The sequence below is a fragment of the Hypomesus nipponensis genome, chromosome 11 (genome assembly GCF_054491055.1).
Source record: "Hypomesus nipponensis isolate SF chromosome 11, ASM5449105v1, whole genome shotgun sequence".
Classification (NCBI taxonomy): Eukaryota; Metazoa; Chordata; class Actinopteri; order Osmeriformes; family Osmeridae; genus Hypomesus; species Hypomesus nipponensis.
In genome coordinates, this window is record NC_140371.1 from 18,940,001 (window position 1) to 18,952,500 (window position 12,500).

At 49.4% G+C, this 12,500-nt stretch overlaps 1 protein-coding gene across 1 annotated transcript in view; it reads left to right on the plus strand.

Annotated features, from left to right (window-relative positions):
* Positions 1-12,500, plus strand: part of nrg3a (neuregulin 3a) — a 186,847-nt gene that overhangs the window by 113,280 nt on the left and 61,067 nt on the right. Inside the window, exon 2 of the mRNA XM_084667275.1 lies at positions 5,569-5,698. Coding sequence (XP_084523401.1) covers positions 5,569-5,698 — 130 coding nt within the window. The remainder of the gene's footprint in view (positions 1-5,568; positions 5,699-12,500) is intronic.

Sequence of the window (12,500 nt, forward strand, 5' to 3'; positions counted from 1 at the left end):
AGAGAGAAATGGGGGCAGAAGAAGAATGGGGGAGGGTGCCACAGACAGTTCAAACAGAGGCCTGTAACAATACAAACTGGTCAAACATGAAAGTTATTCCCACAGAACCAGGCATACTGTATGCTTTCAGATTCCAGTCAGCTTCCACACTCACCTTGAAATCTGCCCCAGTGAGTTTAGGCTGAATCCTTTCTATCTGCGTCACTGGCTTTCATTGGGAAGCTTTGCATGTAAAATGGTATATTTCATTGATTATATAAGTACATTGACATCGATGTGGAAGTAGACTAGACTATTGTATTGTATACATGACGTTTCAACAGCACATGCACGGACACGCGCACATATTCTTAACGCTTTTCATCCATTTCCCTTGACGTCATCAAAAACCTATTCTCAGGAAACAATACCCTCCTAGTTCTCACTCTGTCTCCACCTCCTTACCCTCTTCTGCTAGCTCCCTTTTTCCTTCTTAATATCGGCCCTCTCCTTCACCTCCTTCTCCTTGGCCTCCCTCTCTTCCTCTCCACCGCCCCCCCCCCCCTCTCTCTCTCCATCCTTTCACCGTGGTCGCCGTCGACCAGACTCGACGCGGCATGTGAGAGATGTGTTTGGCCCTGAAGCGTCGCCGGGCGGGTCGCCCTTTCGGCCCAGAGAGCGCCAGAGGGCCGGACTGGAGAAGCCGTGTGATAACCAGAGTTAAACTCTCACCCCAGCCTCGATCCACTGAATGACGGGATGAGCCCGTGTGTGACGGAGAGGCTGAATAGCAGTACTCAGGCCCCGGCATAGATATGGTGGCATTAGCAGACAGGCTGGCCTGACCAACACTGGCCTGTGCTCGCTTGATGTGTGGTACTGAACGGCACAGAGGGAGAGGGTGTGTGGGGCTAGGGGCTCTGGACCGGCCGTGAGGTGCAGCAGACGCTAAGGGGTGTGCGCTGTAAATGAAAGAAAGCTCCGAGGCACTCTTTTAAAACAAGTCAAATGACTCGGTTGTCGCAGTATGGTCGTGTTGAATCTTAAAACAAACTGTCGTGTTTTTGGCATCAAGCCTTCGTCAGGGAAGTAACCAGATCTCAAGGAATCCCACCAATTGGAAACTTGGACTTGGACCTGGTGTTTTGGTCTAGAGGGGTGTAGACATACATGAACAGTACACACACTCCGAGCTGAGAGACGTATGCTGAGTGGCAGTCTACCGAGAGGGTTTGTCAGCTCATTATCACTCGCTAATGGTACCATTCTGATGCTAACATATCTTTGCATACTGTATCTGTGTGGGTAGTTCATCATAACGAATGGTGTACACAATACATACAGTGAACTACATATAGGGGCCTTAATGTATCTCCTGTCTAAGTATGATTTATTCTACGTTGCTGAGCTGCGGAAGGAAGATATGCCTGTTCACACATATCCTCATCATGTTCGTACACAAGCCTCTGCAATGCAGTAAACCAGGGTTTTGCATGACTGCTTTGGTTTGTAAACACACACACAAACACACACCCACACACTCCCACACATATGCACAAACACACACATACACAAACCCACTCAAACATAGCCTTTGGGCAATCTAAAGCCAGGGTACCCTCGGTCAGCACGGTGCCATATTTCCCAAAATCCTGTTCCCCCCTCCCTCTCCTATCTCTCTTTCCCCCTCTCTCTTTCTCGTCTTTCATCGACCAGCTTTACCAGGCAGCCGAGCTAACATTGATCTGAATATAGAGTGCTCAGGAAGTGTGCAGGTTGAAAAGGAGAGAGACAGAGATACAGAGAGACAGAGATACAGAGAGACAGAGATACAGAGAGAGAGAGAGAGAGAGAGAGAGAGAGAGAGAGGAGGGAGGGAGGGAGAGGGAGAGGGAGAGGGAGAGGGAGAGGGAGAGGGAGAGGGAGAGGGAGAGGGAGAGGGAGAGGGAGAGGGAGACGGAGACGGAGACAGAGAGACAGAGAGAGAGAGAGAGAGACAGACAGAGAGAGAGAGAGAGACAGAGAGAGAGAGAGAAAGAAAGAGAGAGAGAAAGAAAGAGAATGCAGACTTCCAGCAGGTTCTCTGAAATGCAGGACCTTACAGTTCACGAGTGCCGGCTCCTGTAGAAAAGCAGCTTTCAGCAGGATGGGTGGAAGGTTGGAGCAGGTTGGATGGAAGGTTAGAGCAGGTTGGATGGAAGGTTAGAGCAGGTTGGATGGAAGGTTGGAGCAGGTTAGGTGGAGGGTCGGAGCAGGATGGGTGGAGGGTTGGAGCAGGATGGATGGAAGGTTGGATGAAAGGTTGGAGCAGGTTGGATGGAAGGTTGGAGCAGGTTGGATGGAAGGTTAGAGCAGGTTGGATGGAAGGTTGGAGCAGGTTAGGTGGATGGTTGGAGCAGGATGGGTGGAGGGTTGGAGCAGGATGGGTGGAAGGTTGTCTGGTGTCTTTACAGGAGCCTGTGGAGCAGTCATGCCATGGATAGACCCTGCCTCCACTGCAAGCACAGGCAGCTCTCTGTTGCCTTATGTTTCTACATTCTGACAGGACAGGAAAGTGATTACTGAAGTAGAGAGATGGGCTTTAAGGAGGTACTTCAATGTTTTTAACAGACCTCCCTGGTGTGCCTGTGTGTGTGTCTTTGCGTGTGCGTGTGTGTGTGCCCATGTTTTTTCCCCCCACTCTTCTGAAGACAAAAAATTGGCCGTCTTTGATTCCTGAAAACAAATTCCTGCTTTTAGCGTTTAATTTGTCCATCTGTGGCACTTCTTCAGACACACAGACACACACAAGATGTGATGGGAGCGGCTAAATGGGGAATAGCGGAAGAGAATGGCTGTAGGGTTGACACACACACACATACACACGGACACACACATAAACACACTCACACACATGCTTAGAGCCACCCACTGTGACCTGCTCATTGTCCCCAAGGTGATTGCAGTTGTATTGTTGCCTCTCAGGACCCAACAGAGGGCCTCTTCCTGCTTGGGAGGGGAAGTGACATGCCCTTTCTTTAGAAGCAGGAAATTGCCAATGACCCCTGTCAGGGTGACTGCAGGGTGTATGTGGGCTAGAAGGGGACAGAGGAACAGAACACAGGATGGAGGGCTGAAAAGTAGCTGGAGTGAGAGATGACCATGTCACAGCGCAGCGGTCTAAGCCAACAACAACAAGTATTAAGACAAAAAGAAAGAAGAAAACAAGTCCATTAAAAGTTATTGGGAAAGCCAATTATTCGTTTTTTACACTCAAAGCACTGTTTTGAGACTATCTAGCTAATGGCACCATGCGAGGTATAAAAAGGGATTGTGTTGTCTAAAGTGCACAGGGCCAAGGAGAAGCGAGGGACAGAACCGTTGGAACAGGAAACACAAGATCTGTGTGTGTTCCTACCCAGCACAACCAAGGACCCTCACTCTAACTACAACAACAGCTATGTAGAAACTACCCACACGAAAGTGCATCCTCCTTAATGATGCAAGTCTACAAATGGGCCAGAGAGGGCAATTACTGTAAATACATTTCACTGAGAAAGCCTTTCCGAAAGACGGAGAATGACTTTGTTTAACGTACCGTGTGTGAGTAATTTCCGCTACAGTCCTTGCAACGTGTTGTCTCGCTAATGCATTCTGACGCTTGGATGGAACTTTGATGTCTGGACGTACTCGTGGGTACCACAATGACCACCGCTCCCCGTTACAAACACTAAAGTGTAACGCCACAGGAAACCCTCTGTCAGTTTAGATTTCTTCTCGTTCTCCCTGTCCTCCTCCTGTGTCGTGCTGGATGTCGCTCGTGGTGCGATCGATGGCCGACGACCTTCACTTCATCAGTCAGCCTGCAAGGCACTCTGGGGGAACGGCACTACAGAAGGACGCCATTACCGGCGTGCCCGTGGGATCTTCATCCCTTAGCCTCCTCTCACACCACCCCGCACAACACCAGCACACTCCCAGAGAGAGAAGTGGAGATGGGGGGGAGGGAGGGACATAGAGAGGGGGAGAAAGAGAAGGAAAGGCATAGAGAAAGAGACTGAGATTTATGGAGAGAAATGAAAAAGACATGTAGAGAGAGATGTAGAGAGAGAGAGATGTAGAGAGATGTAGAGAGAGAGACACAGAGAGAGAGAGAGAGAGAGAGAGAGAGAGAGAGAGAGAGAGAGAGAGAGAGAGAGAGAGAGAGAGAGAGAGAGAGAGAGAGAGAGAGAGAGAGAGAGAGAAAAAGATAGCGACACAAAGAGAGTTGGTCCGTGGAGAGGTGGCCCACAAAGTAAAGGTCTGTTTCTCACCTGAGGAGACACAACGTTCTTAATAGTCTCTAACAGCTTCCAGCCTCTGTGTAAACAGCCCAGTGTCACAGAGGAGGAGGGCAGCCCCCTGTGGTGTGTGCAGAGACTCCCTGCTGAGATGTGTGGAGTGCTGTCCTTGAAACGTGGGAATGTCCTCCTGATAGGAGACTGATAGGCTTTAGCTTGTACTGTAATACCGAGTTAAACACACACACACACACTCTTATATGCGGCTCACCTCGATTTTCCTCAGTGGTTACCACTCTCTCATATGCAATCCAGAACCGTGGTTTGGATGACCTCAGGCATCTGGCCTGATTATCGCTGTTTTTAACTTCATCACCTGCCCTTTGAGCCTAATCAACGCAGCATCAGCTCAGCTCCACATCTCCTAGTCAACTGTTCCCCTCATGTTACCTGGTCTCGGCTCTTAATGCTCAAAGCACGGTTGCTGGCATTACGATAGGACAATCATTAGTTAGCATAAGTGAAGTGCCCATTCTGGGGGTTTTATCTGAGTGGCAAGCAACCTGAGCCAAAATATCAGACCGCAATCCTTGGGTTCTGACTGCAAACACTCAACTTCGGACGTGAACTCTCATTGCTCTAGTGTGCGTCATCACAGGAGTGCATCACTAAAACAGGCTACATCTGCAAAGTTGACTTCCTCCCCCACAGACCTTAGGAGGCAAAGCGAGTCCTGGAGATATTAATCACCCTCAGAGAGACAGGGGAGTCAAGTTACCCAAACTGTTGTGTACCTCTCTGACGATATTAATCACAGCCAGACAGATTATTACCCATCCCTCATTCATCTCCCAGTCGGTGACGTAGCACCGGCTAAACAAACACAGAGGCGCCAGTATTAGCCTCAACACAGCGTACCACAACTCATTCTCGTTTGCCCCATAATGGAACCTTGAGGAGAGAGTAATAGCCTGTTGGGATATGACATGCTTTTCTACAGGCAGTACCAGGAGCTGAGCACAGGGCGTGGCTGCGGGGCCGGAGGTGTGATGTCAGCTTGGTTTTCATGGGGGGGAAAATGTTTAGGAGTTTCTTTACGTGTGTGACTGACCATGGATGCTCTGTGATTTGTTGACGTGTACTTTCTGGGCAAGGTGATGTCGAGGACGGTTTTGAAACACGGTCGTGGGCGTAGTCGAGTTTGGGTTTGGTGCAAAATCGTTGGTCCCGTTTCCTTGTGCTGCTTGCTTTTTATCGTGCTCTAATTAATGTCTCCTTCCCCCCTCCCCCTTCCCCCTCTTCCCTCTCCCCCCCTCCCCCTCCCCTGCAGCGGCCCCCACCGCCCCCCCTCTGCGCTCGGAGCACTTCAAGCCGTGCCACGAGAGGGACCTGGCGTACTGCCTGAACGATGGAGAATGCTTCGTAATCGAGACTCTGAGCGGCCCTCACAAGCACTGCAGGTAAGCTCCGATCCGCGGCCTATCCTCGCGGCCCCGTCTGCCGCCATATCCCGCACCGCAAGGCACACCTGCTGTCCAGGACCGGCCGGCCCTGCCAGCAGTCACGGCCGTGCCTCCTGAAATAAACGGGGTGAAGATTACCTCGACGGTTTTTTTAGGCCTCGAGACTGATTTCTCAAGACTCGGGAAGATTTGTTTTACAGGTCTCCGGGAGAGCTGTAGCTTAAAGGCCTTCCTGTGGCGCCATGCAGGTTCACCTGCCTCGACAGCTAGGGTCCTTCTCTGCTCCAATTCCCAGTGACAGCCCGCTGCAACTTTGTGTCTGAGCTACCCAGGTGATGGTGATCAGTCCCAGCATCTCCATATAGTCGGGGCTTGAAACCAGAATCTTCTGGGCCTTCTGGTAGTTGTACTGCACAGCTGGGCCCGAGCTACAGCAGTGTGCTGCAGATCTTAACTCAGCAACCTGGCGCAGATGATGGATGTGAAATAGCAGGCTCCTCCCGAGTTACCCACCCTCGTGTTACCCAAGGATCACATCAATGAATAAGTAAATAATCGGAACTGATGAGCCCAAAAAAAAACAGGGGCCGATCGTCCCCGTTTGAACAGAGGTAATTGAGGGAGTTGTGTTAGTCGTCCTACTTATTACACTGCAGCTCGGAGGCGCTTAGCCCTCTCAAAACGCTGGGCGCCTCCTAATTAAGTCCCAGAACAAACTCCTTCCAAAATATAACCGGAGGACTTCCACGCTGCCCCGCTTTTCAAAGCGCCTGTTCTGCTTTCGCTGAGCTCTCCAGAGAGGCCCGGGTCACTGTGGGCCCCTGACGCTCCATGGCTCCAGCTCAGAGCCAACCGGCTCTGTAAAAAACCCCATCACACGCAGGACTGGTGACTGTTTTTTTCCCGTGCAGAATTCAGCACAGACGCACGAAACACGGAAGTCAGCGTGGGAGAACACGCCAACACGTGAAGGCACTGAGTCCGCACCAACACGTCAGGGTTTCACCCTTGCCGGGTTGCCATGGCTCCTCAAGGGGAAGCTACAGAACACAGGAGACTCTCTTTAGAGGGAGAAGAGAGGAAGAACAGGTGTGGGAGGATGGCTGGGTTGGCTCGGTGGGAGTGTGTCTGTGTGTGTGTGTGTGTGTGTGTGTGTGTTAGGAGGAAAGGGGGGGGGGCTTCTCCTTTCCTCTTCCTGTTGCTATGCCAACGCTGTCTGCAAGTACTGGATGGGAGTGTGTGAAGGCTACATGAGGTTTGGCGAGCGGGCTGTTTGGCCTTGAACATACTGACTGTTAGAGAGAGCGAGGACATGAACATAGGTGTCAAATACTTGTCTCCTTCCTCAGCTTTGTGTTGATCGAGGACAGTTTCATGCATTGGGGGGTTTGACGTTTTTCTCAAAGCGACTTTGCGGATTGTTCTCTCTCTCTGGCATGTATGTAGTCCTACATTACTGGGGTACAGTATTTGTATATCTATACCTAGATGTAGTGTGCCTCAATCAAGACTCATACTGATTCAGTACTTCCTGCTATGAGCCTGGGGGCATTTACTATTGGTTGGGTGGTTGATCTCTGACATAATAATGATCATGTGTTTCTTTAGTTGTTTTCATCCAAAGCAACGTACGATCCGGGCCAGGTTTGAACCTGCAAACTTTCAATCTGCTCTCACTTGCTCTAGCCACTGAGCTTGACCCACCCCACAGGATTGATAGGCTGCAAGGTTGCAATGGCTACTTTGTAGCAGGTAGATACATGTGTTGTTGTTGAGGTAAACCTCCTTTAAGAGGAACTGAATGCTGCGATGGAGAAGAAAAAAGTGATCAAAATAGTTTTCTATTGACCTTTTGAAAAACTGAATTTGTTCTCATCAACAATGAATGATACATTTCACAAGAAAGCCCTAGGATCGATAGGAATCTAATTCAATTTTGTGTTTACACAAAATGTAGACAGATCAACTTTGCCAAAGTGTGATCAATTCTTTCATTATCTGGGAAAAATAGATACCGTTGTTGGGTGTAGCATCCCTCCGAATGCATCATGGACATCTGCAGATGAACCTTCATCTAATGATTTTCCTCTGGAATCATAACTCATGCATCAGCCTGCTGTCCATCCCAGCCATAAAAAGAGCTGAAAACGTCTCCCAGTCCGCCGTTTATGATTGTTACCATACAATGCTTGTGTTTATCCAACCAGAGGGGATGTTCTCAGAGTGAGTCATGAATGACAGTCCTCTCCGAGATCACAAGGCTTTAGGCAACGTAGCAGCCTATCACATCAACTGTGTTCATCTAACCACTAAATGAGTTGGCTTGCTGAGAAAACGTTGTCTCTGTAAAGAGAACGGGCATGTTGGCCCAGGGAGAAGGCGCTTTGACCATGCTTGAATCTTTGCTCAACGTTTGATTTTTTGGGATCTGAATGTAATCATGTTTCCGAATGAAAATACATATCGTTGATTCAAATGTATTTAGACAAACTTTTAACCTGAACCATGTTTGGACTGCCCTTTCTACCTCTTAATCCTTTTTTCAATCTTTCTACCTTCGGTGTTTTGTGGAGTAAGATGTACTGTGTGCTTGAATAACACAACACACATGCACACAGCCTAGTCATAGAGCCAGGACTGGAAAGCACTGTCATGTTTATTTAGACTATCTTTAGGGGGCTGGAGCAATTTGATTTCTGTGTTTTCCGCTGGAAGGGCCGGCTTCTAGTTAGTAACAAGCAGACGCTAAGCCTCGCCCCTGCCGAGGTGAAAAAGCAACAAAAAGGCAATCCCATGTGTCACTCTGCAGCAGTGCAGGTTGGAAAGAGGAACTGATATCCAGGCAAAGCCCCTGCCATTGTTACTAAGGCTGTGGGCTTGGAGGCTGACACACACACACACACACACACAGACATGCACACACACACACACACACACACACAGACACACACACACACAGACATGCACACACTCACACACACACACAACCCTGTCCCCAGTGTGGGCCCATGTGGAGAGGGGCTGGTCTTACCTGAATACATGAAACAGCTGCAGTGTGCTTTATTCTCGCTGCAGGATCATGGAAAATATACATGGACGTACGACACCTTGAGTTTTTCTCTATAGAAGTAGACAATAGAAGGATGTTAAGTGTATGTTTGCCCTCTTTCAACCCTGGTATTGGAGTATTCAGGGAGACTGAGACCAAACAGGAATACTTAACTGTTACTTAAGGACTCTCCCCTTTCCCCGAAATAAACTGCGTTGTATGTGGCCACCCTGCACTCACTGTTGCTATAGACACGAAAACAAATTAGATTCCCATGTTCCTTTCTGCCTCCTCATCCCATGGCCCATTTCCCCTCGGACGGCCCAGGATTTCCCCCACCGCAGCTTACCTCAAGTATATGTCAGCTTCACGGAGAAGCTGTATTGTTGTGGACATGCGGGGATCACCTGTAGTCACCCTTGACATGAGATGCCCAGGGGATGGTTGTGTGTTTGTGATGTTGGCGAGATTGAACGCATTGCACGTGTATGTGGAGGTGGTGTGCAGATCAAATATATTTATGGATTAAATAGCAATTCGAGCCCATGTTCTCACACGTATTCTCCAAAAAAACAATTTTAAAAGAATCTACCCTCTCTATGTTTTTGTCTCAGCTCTCTCTCTGTCTCGATCGCTTTCTATCTAAGTGTGAAATTGATTGCGTATCAGTGGGGGTTTGCCCAAGCTCTCATGGAGAGTAATAAAGACTGTGGATGCAGACGCAGGCTGCCGAGGTGACAAAGAAAATTGGACAGATGTGAGTGTAAATATAGCAACCAGTCAGTGAAGACGCTGTAGATGACTTCTTCCTCCCAGTGTATGAGCACAAGAACCAACCACCAGCCCTTCCATCATACCCCCACCCCTATTTAGATGGAGAGCTATCTGTATACTGTACAGTTTATAACTGTTTACACAGTCCAATACACTCAACATGCGTGTGGATGGGTGTGTGTTGGTGTGTGCTATATTTGGGCTTGGCTACGCAGAGCTTAGATGCTAAAAGAGATACACCCAGTAACTAGTGTTGGTACGATGGAAGAAAGGGATCATACACACCTCTCCCACACACACACACACACACACACACACACACACACACACACACAGACCCCCTCCCCACACGTCCAGTCCACCCAGGGTAATGATTTTACCTGATTAGCTGAGATTAGGATCCGTGTGTTGCTCCAGCTCTGGCCCAGTTCATGGCTGAAGGTTCTGTCAGAACGCAATTTCCCCACCTCTTCAAGTTCCAATTGATTAGTGTTGACTCCATTGTTACTTGTAATGAATATGATTTAACAAGATAATTGCACAATTGCATTAGCTCACAAGGTTTGATAAATAGCAAGGCATTTCCAATTAAACACAACCATAGCTGAGTCGCGTAGCGTCCCATTTATTTACTGATGAGCATCACAGCAGCTCTGAAAGCCAATTCTTTTGTATTTGTGAGTGCTCTCTATCTAATTAGTGGACCGGGCAAAATGGAAGGTTGTGTGTTGTTTCTCATGCTCAAATATTAGGAGAGGACAGGCGTAGGAGTCCTCTTGATTGGGACGTTATCTGCACTGTTTGAGAAGTTGTAATGCATTCAACTATGTCTGTGAACATATCTTTGTAGGCATGGCCTTCCGTTGTATGTTGACCAGTAGCAGGGTGGAGGCTGGGTGGAGGCTGGGTGGAGGCTGGATGGAGGCTGGGTGGGGGCAGGGCGGAGGCTAGGTGGAGGCCGGGTGGAGGCTGGATGGAGGTTGAGTGGAGGCTGGATGGAAGCAGGGTAGAGGCTGGGTGGAGGCTGGGTAGAGGCTGGGTGGAAGCTGGATGGAGGCTGGGTGGAGGCTGGGTAGAGGCTGGGTGGAGGCTGGGTGGAGGCTGGGGGGAGGCTGGGTGGAGGCTGGGTGGAGGCAGGGTGGAGGCTGGGTAGAGCCTAGGTGGAGGCTGGGTGGAGGCTGGATGGAGGCTGTGTAGAGGCTGGGTGGAGGCTGGATAGAGGCTGGATGGAGGCTGGGTGGAGGCTAGGTGGAGGCCGGGTGGAGACTGGATGGAGGCTGGATGGAGGCTGGGTGGAAGTCGGGTGGAGGCTGGGTAGAGGCTGGGAGGAGGCTGGATGGAGGCTGGGTAGAGGCTGGGTGGAGGCTGGATGGAGGCTGGGTGGAGGCTGGATGGAAGCTGGGTGGAGGCTGGATGGAGGCTGGGTGGAGGCCGGGTGGAGGCTGGATGGAAGCTGGGTGGAGGCTGGATGGAGGCTGGGTGGAGGCCGGGTGGAGGCTGGATGGAGGCTGGGTGGAGGCTGGATGGAAGCTGGGTGGAGGCTGGATGGAGGCTGGGTGGAGGCCGGGTGGAGGCTGGATGGAAGCTGGGTGGAGGCTGGATGGAGGCTGGGTGGAGGCCGGGTGGAGGCTGTGCACTGAAGAACTGCTTCCAGTAGTTATCCCCCGTTACTGTCCATCTGATAAACAGCCTGCCTGCTGCCGTCTAGGACGAAAGGGATGTGGGAAGGAGAATATGTGTGTGTGTTTTTATGTGCGTGCGTGTTTGTGTGTGTGTGTGCGTGTGTGTGCGTGTGTGTGCGTGTGCGTGCGTAAAGATGCTTTGCATGCACTCTCTCACACCAACGCACATTTAGAGAACAATTATGTAGGATAGGTGTGATGATGAAGGTGGAAATAGAGAGAGAGAGAGAGAGAGAGAGAGAGAGAGAGAGAGAGAGAGAGAGAGAGAGAGAGAGAGAGAGAGCGAGAGAGAGAGAGAGAGAGAGGAGAAGGAAACACAACTCTAATCAAGGCATCCCTTTCAAGTCAGTAGGTTTGATGTGGTAATGACATGCAAATGCATGCAAATGAACTTCCTTTTGCCAAAACTCTTATTGAGTTTGTGTAGCCCCTTTGCAAGACAGAGTGCTATTACTATAAACAAACACAATTGGAAAAAAAAAATAGGTGTCGGAAAGATTCCGGGCAAACTTCCACCAACCAACTTCCAAGACCTCTTATTTCACATTAAACTTCAAGAATTGCTTTCCCTGAAGAAATAGAGGTGCAATAGTACAAGGATGAGAAAAGAGAACTTCAGAGAGAGAGAAAGAGAAGCGACAGGTCGTGAAATATTAAGTAACTCAGAATCCTGGTTGGTACCTTGGAGCCAGGTGTAGATTCATGTGCTCTCGCAGAGCACCATCACTTAGCCATGACACCCCCACCATTACCTTGGGGTTAGACATGGTTCTCTTCTAGCTTCTTTATCTATCTATCTGTCTGTATGTCTGTCTGTCTGTCTCAATTTTGTACCTCTTACATACAGTGCTTTTCACTTTTATACAGTATGTCTTGTCTCTTTTACTTCTACCTTGTCACGTTTCAGCTTTGTTACTTGTATGTCTTCAGCTTCTAACCTGATTGAACACCAATGTTTTATCATTTTGGTCCCTAAAAAGTTCCATAAGTAAAAGTTACAGTAAGCAACTCTAAGTGAGCTTTGTGTGAGTTCATGTGAGGGATAGAGAGAGCAGGGTGAAAGAGCGAGTGCAAGAGAGAGAGCGAAACAGACAGGAAGAGAGAGAGGGAGACAGAAGGAGAGAATCACCGAGAAACAGAGAGGAAGAAGACAAAGACTGTACTGAAGTGAGAGAGGAAGAGAAGGAGCAGGAGAGACGTCTGTCCCCCTAGTGGAGGGCATGAGGAATGACGTGGTCTGGGATTCGGATGGATGCATGAAGAGCATCAGTGTCGGGTCATCCAGACTCTTTTT